Source organism: Wyeomyia smithii, chromosome 3 (assembly GCF_029784165.1).
Source record: "Wyeomyia smithii strain HCP4-BCI-WySm-NY-G18 chromosome 3, ASM2978416v1, whole genome shotgun sequence".
Classification (NCBI taxonomy): domain Eukaryota; kingdom Metazoa; phylum Arthropoda; class Insecta; order Diptera; family Culicidae; genus Wyeomyia; species Wyeomyia smithii.
Window position 1 is genome coordinate 223,796,424 of NC_073696.1, and position 19,434 is coordinate 223,815,857.

General features: G+C 38.9%; 1 protein-coding gene across 6 annotated transcripts in view; it reads right to left on the reverse strand.

Annotated features, from left to right (window-relative positions):
* Positions 1–1,038: 1,038 nt before the first annotated feature.
* LOC129729447 (transcription intermediary factor 1-alpha-like) overlaps positions 1,039–19,434 on the reverse strand; it is a 73,226-nt gene continuing 54,830 nt past the window's right edge. For 2 of the 6 annotated variants that reach the window (XM_055688012.1, XM_055688018.1), the window contains 11 exons: positions 15,776–16,273; positions 7,645–7,959; positions 7,330–7,582; positions 6,862–7,269; positions 6,292–6,641; positions 5,998–6,211; positions 5,609–5,931; positions 5,136–5,544; positions 4,918–5,074; positions 4,693–4,816; positions 1,039–3,641 (listed from right to left, as the gene is read on the reverse strand). In XM_055688012.1, the coding sequence (XP_055543987.1) occupies positions 3,471–3,641; positions 4,693–4,816; positions 4,918–5,074; positions 5,136–5,544; positions 5,609–5,931; positions 5,998–6,211; positions 6,292–6,641; positions 6,862–7,269; positions 7,330–7,582; positions 7,645–7,959; positions 15,776–16,273 (3,222 nt within the window). In that variant the 3' untranslated portion in view covers positions 1,039–3,470. The remainder of the gene's footprint in view (positions 3,642–4,692; positions 4,817–4,917; positions 5,075–5,135; positions 5,545–5,608; positions 5,932–5,997; positions 6,212–6,291; positions 6,642–6,861; positions 7,270–7,329; positions 7,583–7,644; positions 7,960–15,775; positions 16,274–19,434) is intronic. The other 4 variants (XM_055688015.1, XM_055688014.1, XM_055688017.1 and 1 more) reach the window with 4 other exon arrangements.

Here is a 19,434-nt window from a genome sequence, read left to right on the forward strand (position 1 = left end):
AACTTTGAAATCTCTAGAAACATTCAGTTTCTCAGTTTTCTAATGGTGGTCTCAATTTTATATAAACGATTGCGAAAACATTAAAAATCACGTTTATAACAACATCGAAAATAGTGACCAGATTCAGAATAGTAGGCATTGGCCAAAACTTTGATCACTTCAAACGTAAGCCTATCATTCTTCTTTATGACAAAGTACTGTTCAGCTCCTTCAAACAAACAAATTTTAAAAATTTAACTTGATTAGAAAACACAAAAAAATATATAAAGTTTGAACTCTTTTTAAAACTTTCTTTTAAACCAAGGGGTTAACCCTTGGTTTCTGGTAAATGAATGGCCATTTTTCATCTTTTTAATCACTCAACACCTTATAAAACTAATGGCCTGGTTTAAGTGACAATAGCTTGATTTAAATTAACGATAGCTTATACTCAAATAAACTATTTACATAATGCAGATGGTCACAAATTTGTTCAGCATGATCATTATTTGAATAATAACGACCAGATTTTGAAGACCCGCAACAACGAACGATGAAGCAACATTTTTTATCTCCATGCATATCAAAATAATTAAACTTCACCGTCTCATCCAGAAACTATCCCAACCGTCAAACTAACTTTCATAAATACGTACTTGCACTTTCAACGCGATTGCCGCCAAAATTTTCGTTGCGTCTCAACCAAATCAGATAAGTGATGACGGCCGAATAGTTTCCCCTTCGGTTGTGATTTGCACAGCAACCCCACCTTCGGAAACAAATTGCGCACCCAAACAGCGAAAAGGGACGCGAAAGGCCCGAAACTAGGGCAACGACTATAAAATGACTATCACTCTTTCTCTCTAGACTGAGGGGGGAGTCGAAAGCGGAGGACAATAGCAATCAAAACAAAGCAAAGACGGGGAAGAATCGACATACACGCGACACTTCGCGACTAGTCACATGCTATTTCTTCCGGCGTTTGGCGCCAGAAAAACGGGCAAGGGCGCACGTTAAGATATTCGGATATGACGCGAGGAAAGAAAAGATATCAACAGCTTTCTTACAATTTGAGTTACTTCTATATTGATCGACGTATTTTTATTACTTTTGCTCATTTTTTTTTGCTCCACAGTGTTGAAAACATTTACCTATATAGAGCATTTCTAGCTAGGCGCTGTCATGGAGAGCTTCTGACACCATAGTTTTACGTTATCATCAAACTTTTTATGGACTAGCAGCTATCGTATACGGAAGAACAAAAACGTAGTTGGATGGGTTCTGTTTTGAAGCTCTTAGTCGATTTGTGAGGCAAAAAACAAATCAAAGTGATAGAATGTTTGAGACTGACAATGGTTATCGTTATTGGAAGGGTTTCTAAACATGCTTACTATCCAGGTCACTCTCTATTGTTTTGTTTACTTCAGTACCGTCACTAGAGAGGATTTAAATTCAAATAGAGAATAGCGCTGATAGGTACTTATAAACCAACGCACATACTAGGAGCAAAGTTGATTTTTTACATGATGAGTAATAAAAATATTAACAGAAAACTAGACTGTATTTTACACATTCAAAATTTGACACTACAGTCTGGAAATCGGGTTTACTTACTACCAATTTCAAATATTCCACTTATAGTTTGACACGTCAATACGTGAGTTGTTACAAGGTTTGTGTCTGTTTTGCTTCTGATGTTTTCAACCTAGCCACTAATTAGTCATACTAGTAATAACTGCGTATCGGTTTCTTTCTCTCCCCCTTTCTGCTATACATAGTTTAGTATTCTATCTTTCTGCAAACTACCGTAAAATATGATATCATACGTAGTACACTGTTAATCAAAGTGTTGAGGGGCGCATATATCTGTACACTAAAATGATGTTCCTTAACTGCTAAAATAAGCAAGACAATAAATAATCTGGATTGAGAATTAGAATTAATCAATAAAGCAAGACTGGAGCAACAATCAAAAAACTGCTCGTTTCGAATATAGATCATTTCTTTTGTTCGATGACGTTTCTAACAATCTTCGGTGATTTGATTTTGGTTCGTTGCATGCCAATCTTGGATAACAGCAAAACAGCCCAGATTTGATCTTGCTTTGATTTGATCGATTGAGATTTCATCCTTATTCAAACGCGCCCTTAAAATCTCTTTTTGCTTCACACAAGCTTGTGAAATCAGTGTCTAAAGACCGGGTCTACTACGAAAGGCTGAAACTCAAAAGGCTGAAACACGGAAGGCTGAAATCCGAAAGGCTGAAATCACGAAAGGCTGAAAGCTACATAAGGCTGAAAACACGAAAGGCTGAATCACGAAAAGCTGAAAAAGCATAAGGCTGAAATTCACAAAGTTCATTTCTAAAAAAACACTCGCGGCCTACGGCCGACTCGATTGTCCGAGATGTATGCTGTCCTTACTCGCTATCGCTCGTTCGGACTAAACTAGGGGATCACCCCTACGAGTCAGTAGACCTAGGAAAACGAACGCACCTATACAGAGGTGATTTCTGCGGGGGGGCTGCCCCCCCGCAGTGGCCGGCGCTTCCGACGGCGGGTCGCCGGCGCACACTCGCGGCCTTTGGCCGTCTCGCCCTGAATCATCTAGGAAACGTGTACAAGAGTCAAGTGTGTATAGATTCAAATGTTGCCGAAAATTGATTTTCCATTGCACAAACCAATTAATACTCAAACATTGAACTCTGTCACCTTATAAAGGTTTGTTATCCATGTGTCCGAATTTTTCAACGATTATGATTCAAGTTACAAAAGTTTCAGCCTTTCATGTTTCAGCCTTTCGTTCATTTAGCCTTTTGTGGTTTCAGCCTTTTGTGCATTCAGCCTTTCGTTATGAAACATACTTTTCAGCCTTTCGAGTTTCAGCCTTTCGGGTTTCAGCCTTTTGAGTTTCAGCCTTTCGTTACTAACCCCTAAAGACCTTATACCTAGTATTTACATGTTTGTTTTTGGAAAACAAGTTGCAATTCACGCGCAGGTCACATTCTTGCTTACTACATCTCAGCTATTTTATAATACAACTAAGTTTTGTCAGTGTCATCGCTTCGCTTCTGTCGCTTTGTTTTCGCAGGTAAACGATGTCGAGCTGCAGCCGCTAGCGGTTGCTTCCTGCGCTTAACCGTCGGTTTCCGTTTCTTTCGGACCTTCGGTGATGGCGGTAATAGCAATAGTGTCCAGTCTACTTCCATTCGTATCTTGCGTACACGCTTCTCTCTGCCTTGAACGAGGCCTCCCGTCTTGCTGCTGCTGCTCCCGTCCGTCACTGCTTCCCGTGGTTCCATCTCCTCCCCCTGCAGTACCAGTTTCTGCGGTACCGCTTTCTGCCTTGGCTGTTGGCTCACTGTAACCGGCGGACTGTGTCTGCTGCTGTTGCTCTTTTTGCTGGGACACGGACAATTCTTGTTGCTGATGAAAAAACTGCTGCTGCTGCTCGGGATCTGACTGCGACTTGTTGCCGCCCAGAATTGATTGTTAATCCTCTTGAATGCTCTTGATACGCTTCGCCGGGTTCTGCAGATAATCTTCCAGACTTTCACTCTCCAGATACTTTGGTAGCCACTTGGACAGCTGCTGCTCGAAGAACTTTTCCAGCTTCTGGGCGCTCTTGAAGGTAATGCTGTCCTCCTGTAACAAGGGGAAATGCTGATTTTAAAGCTTAAAGCTGTTGTTCCGGGCTGAACTGGCGGTGTAAGGATAAAAGATAATTTGGTGCTTCTGGAATTTATATGACGGGTGCCAGCAATGCAATCGAGTCTTTTAGGAGAAATCGGTCCAAACAGGTTATACATAACATGCGACGTCTAGTCCCCCTGATTTTTTTGCAACAAAAGAGTGCTAATTAAGATGAGTTTACGGGTGCCAACCAGGTCTTGAACTGTTATAAAAATTTCTTTAAGTTTATAGCTTTCTTCTTTTGCTTTTCGAGGTTTGTATTGTAGAGCAAGGCTCCTGTTAATTTATTGTACCTTTTGTTAGGCAAGTTATCGCCGCATCGCATAATGGTTTTTATCGCCTAACAACTGTTCTTAAAAGAACACTCCGGGGCTTTAATGTGACACAGAAATATGACTGTTTACTAACTTTGATTATTGCTTCACAGCGAAAATTCTTCACGAAGAGCGTCGCGTGTAAAGGCTTGAGCCTCAACTCATGAACTTATAATATCAACGATTCACCATAACTAATGAGATGCAAACATCGCTTTTTGTAGAGCGTTTTTAGGAGAAGCGGGCAAAAGGGATTATAAAACACAAACTGCAATCAAAAACATACAGATTTTTTTATGCAAACAATGAATGATTTTCTATAACAGTTGTTCCAAATGAGTTTATATAAAAATGAAGAAAGCAATCCGGTTTTTAATTATATTGATTGTAGATTTGCAGTAAAAACTGCGTATTTTTGAAAACGTTCAAACCAAGATTGAGTATGTGTCGAAATAGAACGGACAGTACCTTTATACATTCTTCGTTAATTAGGGAAACGAACATTTCGTCAACCATTCCTTAGCACTAAATACATATTCCGGGGGTCTTTCATGCTAGTTATCTACAAACAGCCGCAATTTTGAATAAATTCTACCCGCTTTGAACGACAAACGACAAACGCCCAATTAGACTCGGTATATTGCACATTATAAATTCCGGTTTTCGTAAACTGCCTCCCGCCTAGCCCAAGCAGAGATAATACATACCTGGTAGAAGAGGTACACGTTGTTGAATAACCGCTTCACGTCGCAAATAAACGATGGAATATCGGTATAATGATCACTATTAGTCATATCCAGCTTGTCACGGATCATTGACAACGATATTGGACTACAAAAGAATAAGAGAACCATTGTTATGCCATTCAATTCTACCTCGGTTGATAGCAAGCGAGCGATGCGGCAAGCTGCTGGCATGAAGAGTACACTCACTTGCAAACAATATCATAGTACGCTTTGTTCGTCTCGGGTTCCAGATGTCGGAACGGCATACTGGTTTCGTACTGGCAGAACAACTCCAGCACAATCCTCTGTAGAATTTTCAACTCAAGCGGTGTAATTCCAACGTTTCGCTTTTCGCCTGTTGGTTCTAAAAATACGAGAATGTATCAAAATAACGGCCCACTCGATCACCAAGCACACTATCTTACCCGGGGGTACATCGGCAAAATTATAACACAGCAAACACTGCCAAGTTTCACTTTCGTCCGGTAGGGAATCGATCACCGGTATGTGACACGTTTGATGAAAGACCTTCGGACATTTATCACAGCACATCAGTTCTCCACCGTCCATGCAAACGGCGCACCAGTCCTCGTTTGGGTCCAGCTCCTTGGGCAAACTTTTGTCGTCCACTAGCACGCCGGCTCCCGCTCCGGCTACCGAACTACTACTGTTGAGATCGGTCGAACTGTGCACTTGCGGAGAGGTCGTTTTTCCCCGGTGCCCTTCTGGTAACACCTGAACGCCATTCGAGTCCAATTTGGCAATGGTAGCCATCAGATCGTTCACCGAATCTTCACACGTACGGTCAATCGATTCGGCGAAATCCTTACCGGGCTATTAAGGAAAAATAGAAAATTTAAATGCGAACATGATGCGAAACGACAGAATAACAACAAACCTCATTCGTGCTTGGTGATGGCGTTTTCGGATTGGTAGAGCTCACGTTCGGCAAGGCATTTTGCAACTGTTGTAAGTGATGGTTCTGCTGCTGCTGCTGCTGTTGATGTTGTTGCTGCTGTTGTTGTTGTTGCTGCTGCTGCTGTTGCTGCTGATGGTGCATGGAAAGTTGGTTGGGTCCACCAGGAACAGCACCCGCACTGCCACCGCCACCACCGTTCATCATCATCGAATTTCGCATCGTATCCGGAGATTTGAGCGGAATTTTAAACGATTCATTCAAGCTGTTACCGAACAGATGCAGACCAGATGGGCCACCAAATCCTGGAAAGTAGAAATGTTATTGATTATAACATGCATAGAGATTGACGAAAAAATCAATTTGGTTACCATTGTTTTGCTGGCCTTGCATGTTCTGGGGAATATGCCACTTGGCACCGCCGCCACCAGCTCCGCTGCTCGCACCACTTCCAGGACTTGCGCTAGGATGCTGCGGTTGCATCTGGCCGGGCTGAGGTGAATTTGGATTGTACCCAGGAGGAGTTTGCTGACCCGGATATCGCATCGCCGCTTGCTGCTTTGGTGTTAGAAGAGTAGAGGTATTCTTCGATTAGAAAGGACGGGTAGATATCGGTTAACTTAAGGCAGAGATAAACACCCTCCCGTTACGATTTGAATACTTACATTTCCCATCATATGCCGCATAGCAGCCGGAGGCATAGCGAATCTTTGGAAATTTTGGAATCGCGGATTGTTGCTTCCCATGCCCATACCACTGCTGTTGGGGCCGGGTTGTCCTTGGTTGTAATTCTGATGACCACCAGCTGGACCAGCGAGATAACCCGGAGGAGCGCCTCCCATCTGGGGACCCATCCGATGCTGAGTGGGACCTCCAGAGCCGGGCGGAACATTACCCATGAAATTAGCTGTGTTAAATTGATTAGCAACATTAGCATTGCCTGCTGAACTGGGAGCGTTGGGCGAACCGCGGCTAGGTCCGTTCGGCTTTTGATGACTCAATAGATTACGTAAATCTAAATGTGAATGTGACATGATATAGCAATGGAAGAGGATAGGTGGGAGAAAGAAAAACACAAATAAAATATGTTAAACGAATGAAATGGGTAGACCACAACCATAGCAACAGAACAGATGAGCGTGAGGACCGAAAACAGAACCACTACCAAATGTCCAAATTATCGCTGAGGTCTGAGATGACTACTCTCGGGTAAAGTCAGAGTCAGGGTTGCTTACCCATATTTTGAGGATGAGTTGAGGAGCTGACATGTTGCTGTGGTGGCATTCCGTGCGGAGGACCCATTGGAAACCGCCCAAAGCTTCCACCAGGGCCGTTTTCCTGCTGGAACGTTCGGTTCATAGGATGATTTGGCGGAAACGGACCTGCTACAGGGACACCACCGTTGCCATTATACATGGGAGGCACATTCGGGAAGCCACCAGGACCATTGGCATTATTGGAAGAGAGCGTTGTCATGCCAGGACCCGGCATACCGGGCCTGAGCGGTGGTGTTATATTGGGGCTCGGCTGTTTGTTACGATTTTGAACTGCACATGGACCTTGCGGTACTCCATTACCAGCTGGTCCAGGAGGTGGTGGGTATACCTTACCGTCCACAAGAATCGTACCAATTCGTGCAATAACTGAAACAAATAATCAGCTTTAATTAGGCAATCGATAATGATAACCACTCCAGTACCAACCGTTTTGCAGCTCTGGTACGTTAGATAGGAACAACTGAACTCGCACGGGAATTTCCGGATTGGGAATATCAGCACGCTGGCATTTCACTTTCTGCAAATGCCTCGCCAACGTCTTTTTACTGTATAGCACAGCACTGTCGCTACCCTTATCTAGAGCTCCTTGCACAAACTCAATGCAGTGATCCGTGTGCCCGGAGAGTTGCTGTAGTGCGTCTTTCTTCTCATTCAGTACTTGGAGTTTAGTGTCACACACCTAAAATGCCGCAAATATTACTAAAGATTATCGAAGAGGTAGGATAACAAAGATAAACTTACCTGATTTAACCGATAAACCAGCTGCTTGCCACGCATATTCACCGCATTGGTAAGCTTGACCACCAGATCTGCGATTTCTTTGGAAAGCTCCTTCTTCTTCTCGGTGATCAGCGCCTGCCGGTCGTCGATGACCTTCATCGCACTGGACAGCAGCACCTTCTTGTAGCTAATTTCGCTGAGTAGAGCTTGCAGGGAGTTTCGCGTTTCGCTGGCGATCTCGTTGGCGAACTTGTACTTGTGATCCCGATGGTCCACAAGCTGGCAGTCTCGACATGTTAATCGGTCGCATGTTTCGCAGTAGAGGGAGAGCTTTTCCTGTAAATGAAGGAAAAACGTGGTTAATTCAGTATGACCCATATCACTTCAAGAATCATAAAAGAATAATCGAATCATCAAACTGAAACCAGAAAGTCATTAAACTTGTTTTTTTTTTTTTGGAGGAAGATGAAAATGGAAAAAAAAACCTCCGGATTTATAGCTCATTACCCGGTTGGATGTCACATTTTACATTCAGCGAGGAATTTGCGGTCAATTTCTACCGAACAAAACCCTGCAAACCACATCAAATATTATTCGCAATGCAAAAAGGCATCAATCCAGAAAGGAAACCGCCAAAACCGCTAACGGTTTTTGCTTCTTTCCAGCACGCTGCATTGATCAATTTGCTGCGGGCAGAAAAGTTATAAACTTGCTTAAGCCAAGGAGAGACAAAAGGTAAAATGCATAGCACGTGGAAATTTTTACAACTTCACTTGTGTTTGACTGATTTCCTCCGCCTCATTTGCATCCTTCTTATGCTACAATGGTGATGCAGTTTTTTGTTCAACGTAATTTATAATTTAAATTGTCTAGAGTAAACCGTTCGAGTGAGAGAAACTGGCAGTGATGGGATTTATTATTTGTATTATTCAGGGAGAAATTAATGTGGTTGCATTACGGAGAAATAATCACACCTAAGCCTATTTAACTTTCACTCATTTTGAATCGGAATGGAGTTGAAAAGTGACCAAGTGGTAACAGTGTTGTGTGCTGTAAACTTGACGTTTTACATTATCCACTGGAATCAATGCTTGCTCTAAATAAACGAAGTTTCATCGTTAGTTACCAACGGATTTTAGAACATCAATACCACTATTACTTTTAGAATTAAAAATACCGCAAGTAGCCGAAAAAACATGAGGCTAGTAAAATTTCAAGTATAGATATGAAATTCCGTAGCACAGATTTATTGATTTTGTTGCCTACTTTTCTGATGTGCCTTAGGTAGAACGTCCAAAGCCATTTAATATAGGTATTTCGAGAACCGGGATGATGCTCACAGGACAGAATCCGTTCCCAGACGGCATTGTGAAGTTTAGAATGGCGATTTCGGGGTTCTCGAATACAGCCTGAAATGACTAAATACAATCCAATATGGATATTTCCGGAATCGTGATGACGCCCAAGGGTGATTGGTACTCCACTCCAGACACCATTTTGAAAATCAATATGGCAACTTCCGGTAACAGCCTAAAGTGGTCAATTATCATCCAGTATAAGTATTCCCGGAATCAGGATGATGCTCAGAAGCCGGGAATGAATTCCAGGTGTCAAATCAAAGATGACGACTTCTAAGTCTTGTAAAATAGCCTGAAATGATCTAGTATCATCCAATGTGATGGATATTTGCAAAATCCTTGCATCCTAACCCTTGAATTCAACTCCATCATACACCATTTTGAAATCCAAGATGGCGACTTCCAGTTTTTGGAATACACCTAAAATATATTATATATTTCCAGAACCATGATGGTGCCCAGAGATCGGAATTAGGATTGCCGGTTTCGAGAAAGCAGCCTAAAATGCCCCATATCATCCAATATGAGTATTTCCGATATAAACATGATGCTCAGAAGCCGGGAATATGATATCCGAAATTACGACTTCCAGTTTCTGGAAACATCCTAGTCAATAGTCCAATTCAATCCAATATGGGATTTTCCCTAATGCACGTTCTAAGGATGTTGATGTTGTATTTGCAGTGATGATTATTACAAAACAATCATTATATTTTGTGATATTTGTGGAGTGAGCTGTACCTAAAAGGTAGTGGAATATAAGAAATAATTCATGTCCCTAAAGCTGGAAGTGCAAAATCAGCAGAACAAATAGTGAATAGCATTAGCCTGTGGCTGAAAGTCACCTTGATAAAGTATCATTCCATGCTTAATCAATGCCATAACGCCGAATTTAATGCTCCGTCATTTCTTTGTAAAATGCTCTGCTCTGCTAGCTTGAGAAAATAGCTAACAGACCAATAAACGGAAATAGTATTTTAAACCAATAAACAGTTCTAAAATGGCCAAAATAATGCTCATAAATGCTCTTGAAAAAACTTATTTTTATGATAAGTGTATTAATCTAAAAAAATTGAAAATATTTTTAACCAAGCATAACTTTTCCTAATGGTTTTTTTAAACTTATCAAAAAACTTTTAGATACAATAAGATGTCAAATAAATCGTCGTAAGGAAGGATTTAATTAACATCTTATTGTATCTAAAGATTTCTGATCGTTTAAAGGAGAAAAAAGATTGGAAAAAACTCTATGCTTGGATAATAATATTTTTTTTAAATCAATAAAATCAACATGATAATTAGCCCCCAAAGCCTTCCATCTTAATTTTTTTTAATATCAGATTTCTATTATATATTATAGTTTTTAATTACTTAACGCTGAAAACCTAGATCTCAGACACCGCCCTATGCAACAAATGTGAGCTCAAATTGTCCCATCTTAAAAATAATCGCATATCAGTCCCACCAAATGTTTTCCCTGAGTATGGCCCTATTTTTTTCTTCAATCCATATAACAAATATTTGGTGTTGTTTTTTAAGCTTTTTACTGTTAAAAATCATCAGATAATGAAAGACGGCAAGGTTGTTTCAAATAGATTCCACACCACAAATAATTTAAAGTAGACACTGATACTGCAACTTTTTCTGAATGTTAGTTCCAGAAAGATTTCTTGTCTTCGTCCATCAGAGAAATAATAGCCTTCAGCATTGCTTTTTTCTGTAAGGTGTTGATTTTCTATGGATGACCTGCTCACTTCAAATGATCATTTAAGTTGAAATTATCAGAACTCAGGAGAAATCGTTTTTGAAAAATCAAAATACTTGAGAAAAATATGACAACTCCAACGAAGAGCGGTTGAGAGTGAGACTGGTATACGATTATTTTGCTACTCGATTGCCTAAATAATCTCATATCAGTCTCTACCTCATTTCTCATAGCAATTCTCACGAAAAAAGCTGTTTTCTTATGAAGAAGTTATGCTAAAGGTCTATTTCATTATATTATGTAAAAACAAATAATAGGAATAACCCTCCCCAAATAGGTGAAATACCCATAACAAGAAAAATATCTTCAAGCGCTGTTTTCTCAACTCGATGATTTTCCAGATGCGATCGATATGCGATTATAGGCAGTGTGTATGTCATGCGAAAAACAACAGTTAGAACATTGTTCTCGAATTGACTTTTGACTGAACTACGCAACGATTTATTTATATAGCACGTGCGTTGCACGGTAAGTGGTATCGCCAAAGATAGCAAGAAAACACTTCATCTGTTACTTTATTCTCTTTTATTCTCTCTCTTCAATATTCTTTCACACTCATATCTCTGTAACAACAATTTGAATGTTCTTATATCGAATTTCTTGATTCCACTGGGTCAGTGCGAATTCTCCAAGAATAAACAAACGACATTGCGAATTGCAACCTAAGTAGGAAAGAGATGACATATAATTGTTTACGAATTAAATCCATGCGGTGATGGGCTAAAACTGACAAGTTTTGCGGTGTGCATCGAGCAGCTGTTATTTAGCAGCAGCAATTATTAGATATATATCATTGGGAGGGAGACTTTTTTGTTGTTATATGGAACATTGTCTGAACGTTTCGCTGACTCCGCAATTTTTTCATATGTGTAATGTCACTTATTGTGAAACATTCTACTGCGTATCAGTGCTTGTGGGTTAATTCATAACTCGTCTTCCACCAGACTTATCTTTTTTTTTTATCGACTTAATCTTGAACTATTTCGCAAGTTATTGAGAGGATTAAATCGGAGGTGTTATCAAAGGCTTAGACCAGAGTAGTCTGGAAAGGAGTCTTATGAAACAGCTTGAGAATAAACCAATCCTTATTTTTTTTTTGACATCAAACGTCCTGATTCATCTAAGGTATGAACCGGGGCCACCCGCTTGTCATAGCGAGCTTCACCACCTCTTATCCAGGCTTGTAAATGGTCACGGTAGAACAAGTTTTTAATGCGATAATCGTCCGAGAAATACATACGTTGTGGGAGGAGATTTTGGAAATTTCTTATATCGATTATCTTGTACTTCTCAATAAAAGTCAGAGGCGTCGCGTGGCTCATTTCGTTGCATGTGCACTGTCATTTGTTTAGGTTCTTTTTCCTCGAATTAGAGAAGAAAATCAAACCAAAGTGTTTCAAGCTTTGAATTGAAGAGTCTTGCTAGCATGCTTATTTTTTTATATTTTATTATTTATTATATATATTTCAATAGTTGCATATGTTTGGATAATAGAAAACGTAGTACCTGTGCAGTGCACATGTTGCACAGGTGGACCCGACGCCACTGATATAGATAGAACGAAGAAGACAGAAATAGGCCAAAAAGCATCGCCAAACGAGTGACAGTGTGCATCTTTTCGTTAGGGGCTGTCCACATACCACGTGGACAGATTTTTCACGATTTTGACCCCCTCTCTTCCCCCCCGTGGACAAATGCCCATATAAATTATAAAAATTTTGTGAGGACCGTGGACATCACACAACCCCCCCCCTCCCCTCAAGCTGTCCACGTGGTATGTGGACAACCCCTTACGCGAGTGTCAATTGACTACTACTCCATGGCGCGGATTTTGCGGAAAGCCTTGCAACCTTGCTTTCCATTACCTAAAAATCAGGATATCGACTGAGGGGCTGGCAGCACCCTTTCGAAGTTCAATGAAACATGGTGGGTGTGTAATAGGGTGCCAATCCTTTCGGAATTTCCGTGGTTTGTCATGCGGATTTCCAGGAAAAGCCGCGTTTTACACCGATTGTTTTGAATGATATTCCTTTCAAATTGCTTATTCAGAGTGTCGGTTGGATTTATTTTACGAGCCATAAGAGAATTTCTCAAACATTTCATTGATCCCAGGATCGAATTTTAAAAAAAATGCTTCGAGATGACAGATCTCAACGTTTTATGAATTTCCAAGACATTAACCATAAAAAAATAATTTGAACAGTTCCATGTGAATTTCTTCATTGGTCACTTTGAGGCTCTTTTTCCAGAAGTTCGCTTGAGAACAAATTTTGCATGATAAGACAAAACTTCTAAGCTCTAATGTAAAACGATCGATATTTAATGTTTTCCCATACATTCCATTGGCATTCAAGAGCAGGTTGACAGAGAGAAAAGGCAGAAGGAAGATTGTCAACGATTTTTAGATAAAAAGGGCGAAAATTGTGCAGGAAGTCTCCATGAAGGTACTTGCTAAAGTCGATATACAGTTAAAGGAAGAAAAAATTTTGAAGGAGAAATATTTTTCATAGTTTTAATAACACTATTCTCGCAAGGATATAAATAAACAGGTATAATGATCTTATTTACATTATTTTGAAAAATAAAGCACCGAGAAAATTTGAAGCCTTTTATCGGGAAAACCGGGAAAAAAACGGGAAATCGAAATTGATTTTGAGTGGTCATTAAAAAACTCTTAATTGAGTCTATTCCATGTTTCTACAGATAAAAATTGGACGTTAGACCTGAAATCGAGTTGAGAGATTCTTCTACTTTTTCGATTGCTTCTAATTTTTCGAGTTTGGCGCTATACGTGGGTTACATAGACTTAATCGTATTAATGACCGGTTTTTTTATTTTCTAGCTTAAACCTATCTCGTCCTTTTGAATTATTTTAACAAGATTTTTGGCAACTTTTAGTATGGTTTGCAACTCACGAAGATTATTAATTACTTATTGACTGTTCCCGACAATATACGGGTTTAAATGGTTATCTTTCATTTTAATGTCTTAAGTATTTATCGAACCTCTCAACCCACATTTCTCAAATTTCGTCATTCTCACTTTTTATGTCTAACTTATGTCTCACAGGAATTTTACTCGTCATAATTATACTCTTTTCAACGAGAAAAAATCGCGAGAGAAAAAATCAGTGCTACGGGCATTTTACATTTGTATATAAGAATTTCCAAACAACAATTTTGGTCAGCATCATTCCCAAACATGGGCGCAGTAAGTCAACTGTCATACGTTTTAAGCTAAATACAAACAAGTTATACATATCAGCATGACATTTTAAAGATGGTATTAATTTTATCATGTTGAATCAAAAGATTTTATTATTTTTTCTTCGGCGTGGATTTAGTTTTCACGGCGCGGATCTCCAAAACCGTGGCGCGGATTTTGCGGATTCAAAATAAGGTTTCTGTAAAAACCCTGCAAATGGAAGTGTTGTCCGTTTACAAGCCTGTTCTAAACTGTAACTGTTTGAAGATTATTCTAAAAATGTAAACTCGTTTTTCTAAAAACTATTTTTTTTCGCAATGTTATTGTTTGATCAAAATTAATTTGATGTTAAAACATATACTTCAATTTACTCTTTGCAAAAGTAAACATATTTCCAACTCTCCAATATGTTTATAACACTCATTAACCTCAAAAAAATAAACTGCCTAAGAACATGCATGTCCAAAATACTCTAAATTGTATTTTATCATACTGTTTAATTCAAAAAATTGAATGATGAATAAATGAAAAAAAAAGACAATTTCCCGAAAAGCATTCATTGCCAACTTTTCTCTAACTCTTGCCATTACCGAAGCAAAAGAAGCAAAAAACGTGAAACCGTATAAAACATGAAAAAGCTCTTGTTAGAAAAAGGTTTTTTCCTCAAGAGTGCCCCTTCTAATTTGTTCAGGAGAGTTTTAAGCAACTGAATTAACTTTTTAGAAAAAAATATTTTTGGAAAAAAAAATCTGGGATAAACGATTTTTTTTAAATCATTTTTTGTTTTTAAAATATTTTTTATTCAGTGTAGGTTCTCAAATTCAGTTTTACAATAATTTTAAATAAATGTTCAGACGATTCTCTAGAAGTCATCTCTTGATACTTTTCTTACCTTACTTCCAGGGGGACGCAAAAAGTTTTCTTTACAATTTTTTTTTGTTAAGAGTGCCCACTTCGATTTGTTCAGAAGAATTTTGGGCGACTAAATTGTCTATCTAAAATCTTATTTCGAAACAAAATTTAGGATAACCGATTTTTTTAAAATGACTTTTTGTTTTTAAAATTATTTTTTTTCAGTGTGGGATATTTTTAAATGAAAGTTTAGCCAATTCCCCAAAAGTCGCCTCCCTACAATTTTTCTCTAGCTCTTATCAATATTCGGATGAATCAATGTATGAAACTAGAATGAGCTCTCTACAAATGTTAGTACAAATAAATTTTCGAAAAAAAATGCAAGGTTGCTTAGGGTATTAACACCCACACACCCACGAAGTTTCATTGAATTCTGAAAGAGTGCTGTCAGCCGCTCAGTCGAGTCGCCGCAGAAATCTTTCAAAATTACCAAATTAAGCAAACCCAAAACTTTTAAAAAAATTATGAAAAATTGATCATTATCATCATAATAATAACAAAAAAACGAAATCTTTGTAAATTGAGTTTTTAGATGATACTTAATAAAATATCATATGGTTGTGGATAAATTTTAATACTGTTTAGGCCCGGGAAAACGATAAAACCAAACCATTGCTGTAAATACACTGCATAATCCTGCTTACATCTAACCTGCTCCACTACAGGACGTGAATCTGAAGATGCAATCTAGATTACCGGCATCGTCTGAAACACGTTCTCCGCAGATCCGCAGATTATAACGGCAGAGCGAAATTCATCTCTGTTTCACGTTAACACGTACCAGCCAACTGTTAAATAATCACGTACAGCACGGAGCAAATGAACCAATATTTCGAGGTACCTACTCCCCGTTCATCCGTCACGTACTTCTTGCTATCACCACCCCTTTCGGCTTGCCTCACATCCCACCTACCTGTGAATGTATGTGACACATGATGTTTTTCCCGGACAGCCCACTGCTGCCGGGCGTCTCGCTGCAGGCGGCCTCTTTCGGTTTGATCGTGTGATCCTTGGTAATTTTCAGCCGCTGATGGGCCTGCACACAGCTATCACAGATAAACTCGGCACACTCAACGCACCAGGACGTGGCGATTGCATCGTCACTGCAGCTGCTGCACTTGATCATATCCTTGGTGGACTCCACACTGCCCGGATTGTCGTCCGCCGTGTTTTCGCACAGGAACACATTGTCGATGATAAATTCTATTCGAGATTCCATTTTGCACACCGGACAGAATAACACCGGCTGGTTGTGGGGCAGGTCGGAGAATTTCTGCTTCACGCAGGGATCGCACGCTACGTGCAAACATTCCAGCAGTTTCGGGTGATCCGTCGTCGCTAAGATCTGCTGACACCAGACGCACTTGGTCGGCACCGGTGTGTCATTGGAGGCGGTTTCTGGGGCGTCACCCTGGAAATAAAAAAGAAATAGATAAGTTTTTTTTTTGCTAGTTGGCATTTGTAATTATAATGAAATGAGCTTTCTCGAAACGACAAAAAGTTTTTGAATAAACTTACGAAACGGTAGAATATGATTACCAATTCAAATCTGATTATTGGCAGCGCGCCACGAAAATAATTTAAAATTCATCATGATTGTGACTTAAAATGCCTTTTCATGTTATGTTGTGCAGCATATTATAAAGTTTGTATTGCGCCGGATTGAATTCGAAATGAACTTTATCGTACCGTTGCTTATAGAACTGGGAAAACATTTCCATTTTCAATGGTTTGCAGTATTCTGCTTGGAGCATTCCAATAGAGGAGGAATTTCGTGTTCTGGGTTCCATTCGCTTTATTAACATTTTGTTATTTGCAAACTTTGAGGTGAAAAATTTCTTAACAAGCATGAAGTAGGAGCGATTTCATTGAAATTAACATAAATGACTGCAAAGAAATCATGCTAACAACTATCAACCACAGCGACTGCTGTCATTGACACTAAGCTTCTCAATGTTTTATCCCACTTAACTTTACGGCATAATCAAGCTGACGTTTGACGCCTAAGCGAAAGTGACAAGTTACTCGACAAGAGTCTCAACCCGTTACTGCCAACGGTGACCATAAACAGTCGCGATTTCCTTTCGCAGAAAGGTTTACTTTGAAACGCGTGTGGATGACGGTATCAACTAGTTTGGCGTGGGGAAGAAAATGTCACCATTTTCGTGGTCACCGGTCCAAAAGTAGAAAATGGAAAAACCGACCTCAATCAATGTGTGCTTACAACAGTCGCCACTAAGTTTGGGTCGAAGTCCGAAGGAGACACGCGTTTGTCAACAAGCAGTGTAAAATTTATTTCATCTCAAAATTTGAAAAAAAAAAAAAAACAAAAAAAAACATTCGTTTCAGCGTACCAAATCAAGTGCGTCCCACTCACTCCATATTGTAGGCTGGTTGTGACACTCGAAAAATGACGGGAGTATACTAGCGAACATGAAAAGTGCTTGAGCAGGCGTATTGAGTGAGGGTAGCTCATTTAAAACGTAAAAAACAGTTCTGTAAAAGTTGCGGGGGAAGTTCATAGTGCGAAGTGATTAGAATAGCAAATGATAGGAACATAAATTTGCTGTCATTTACCCCTAGCCGGTGTGGCACATGTGTAAGCTGACCTGACCAAGCCTGAACCACATATTATGTGTTGGTTTCAGTTGAAATTTTACAAATATAGAAAGCTACAAAATATCTGCAAACAAATAACGATTTGTTGACAATCTGGGAAACTTGCTACCATTCAAAATTATTTTTACACAGTTTACCCCATCTAAAAATGTAGAAAGGTAATTGAAGTAAGTTTAGAAGAAAATTGAAAAAAAAGACTGATTAGTAATATTCCACTCAACAGACTTCGTATTTCACTTACGTTCGTATTTCACCTTTCACATTTGAATATTTTGTCTCAATGCACAAAAGGCTGCATATGTTGCTTGAAATGGATTCCTTTTACTTTTTTTAAAGTAATAAAAAAATTAACTAATATTGTCTATCAAACCGAATGTGTGGAATATTATCACATTTGTTTACATTTTCATGATTGGAAAGTGATAGGATTTTTTATAAAAACTTTATTTACATTGTTACTAGCTATAGAAATCAAAATTTGTCCATTCTTATTGTAATTATTTTGTATGGGTTCCTCACTTGAAATTACCCTTTGAACCTCGATGAATAAACAAAGGGATAACGAAGACAAAATACAAAAACAAACTGTGAATGGTAATAAGAAGAAGAAGCATTATCTTGACTGTCAAAAATAGTATACATGAAATTGTTCTACATGTTCAGCTGTGATGCCTCCATAGTATATATAGCAAATGAGGGTAAATTTTGGGGTTCTTTTGTAATATAAATCTCTTTGTTTTTGTCTTTGTTGAGAAAATCGGAAGAATTTTAAGTGGTACCGTGTTAACGGTAAAAGAAAAGTGAATCAGTAGTTTGATAAATATTTGCAATAAAGTAAACGTGAAATTCAAATCAAGTCTGCTATCAAAAATCTCCACAAAATACAATATATGATTATCCAGTTTTCCATTCAGTTGCCATTTGGTGCCTTTACAACAGAAGTTTAACGACTAAATTTGATAGTCCCTTAAAGTGAGGGGATACGAGAAAATAGGTGAATAAAAATTTACGGTACATGTGCTTTCGAATTAAATGCTCCCTTTGTTATCTTCTCTCGGTATGTCGTTGGTTAGCCACTTGGTTAGAGAACACAGAAAGTAACCATACTTCACTACATAATAGACGTGAACCTCCAAATATTTCACAACTGGTTTGTGTTTTTGTTTGGGTATTGGGTATTTTTGTTTGGGTACACAAACCAGTTGTGAAATATTTGGAGATTCACGTCTGCCGAACTTTATATTTGGGGGTTCACGATGAAGCCGAACGATGTTGCACGTGAAGGTTACTCATTACAAAGATGAACGATAAGTATCTTACTTGTCGAACACCGCGAATATTTGTTAATTAACAATTTCTCAAAAAAAACCAACGACCTTCGGCAGACGTGGTTCTTTGAAAGGTATACATTGAGTGTCAAAGAGGTGAAAAGACTCCTGAGTATAATGGAATATATTATACTATTTACCAATAAATAATAGAGCATTGATAATAATAAATAGAGCATAGATGAGAAATTTTAATCCAAAATATTTGTATTTGTATTCATATTTAAATATATCATCTGACAATAAAATTCTTAATGAATATGTGAGCTAGTTCACAGTTCAATCACATTCCAATTACAGTTATAAGTCTATTTACAAAACATCGGATCAAAGTGGTCTTCAACATCAGTAAAGCTACGAATACACGCTGTAAAAGGTTTATTGTTTCTAACCGTGGTACGGTGATAGATTGGTTGCATAACGTCATGTTTCGAAGAGGTCTGCTCGGAATACAAAAAATTCACCATTTAGAATAGTCCAGGGGTGTCAACTTCACCATTTAAAAGTTTAGCGATGAACAGCGATTGCTGTATTTCACTTTTACGTTCAGGGGTATCTAATCACAATAGCCGGCACCTATCAGAATACGATGGTAGACTGTAGGGGATTCTCCAGGGTAAATTCC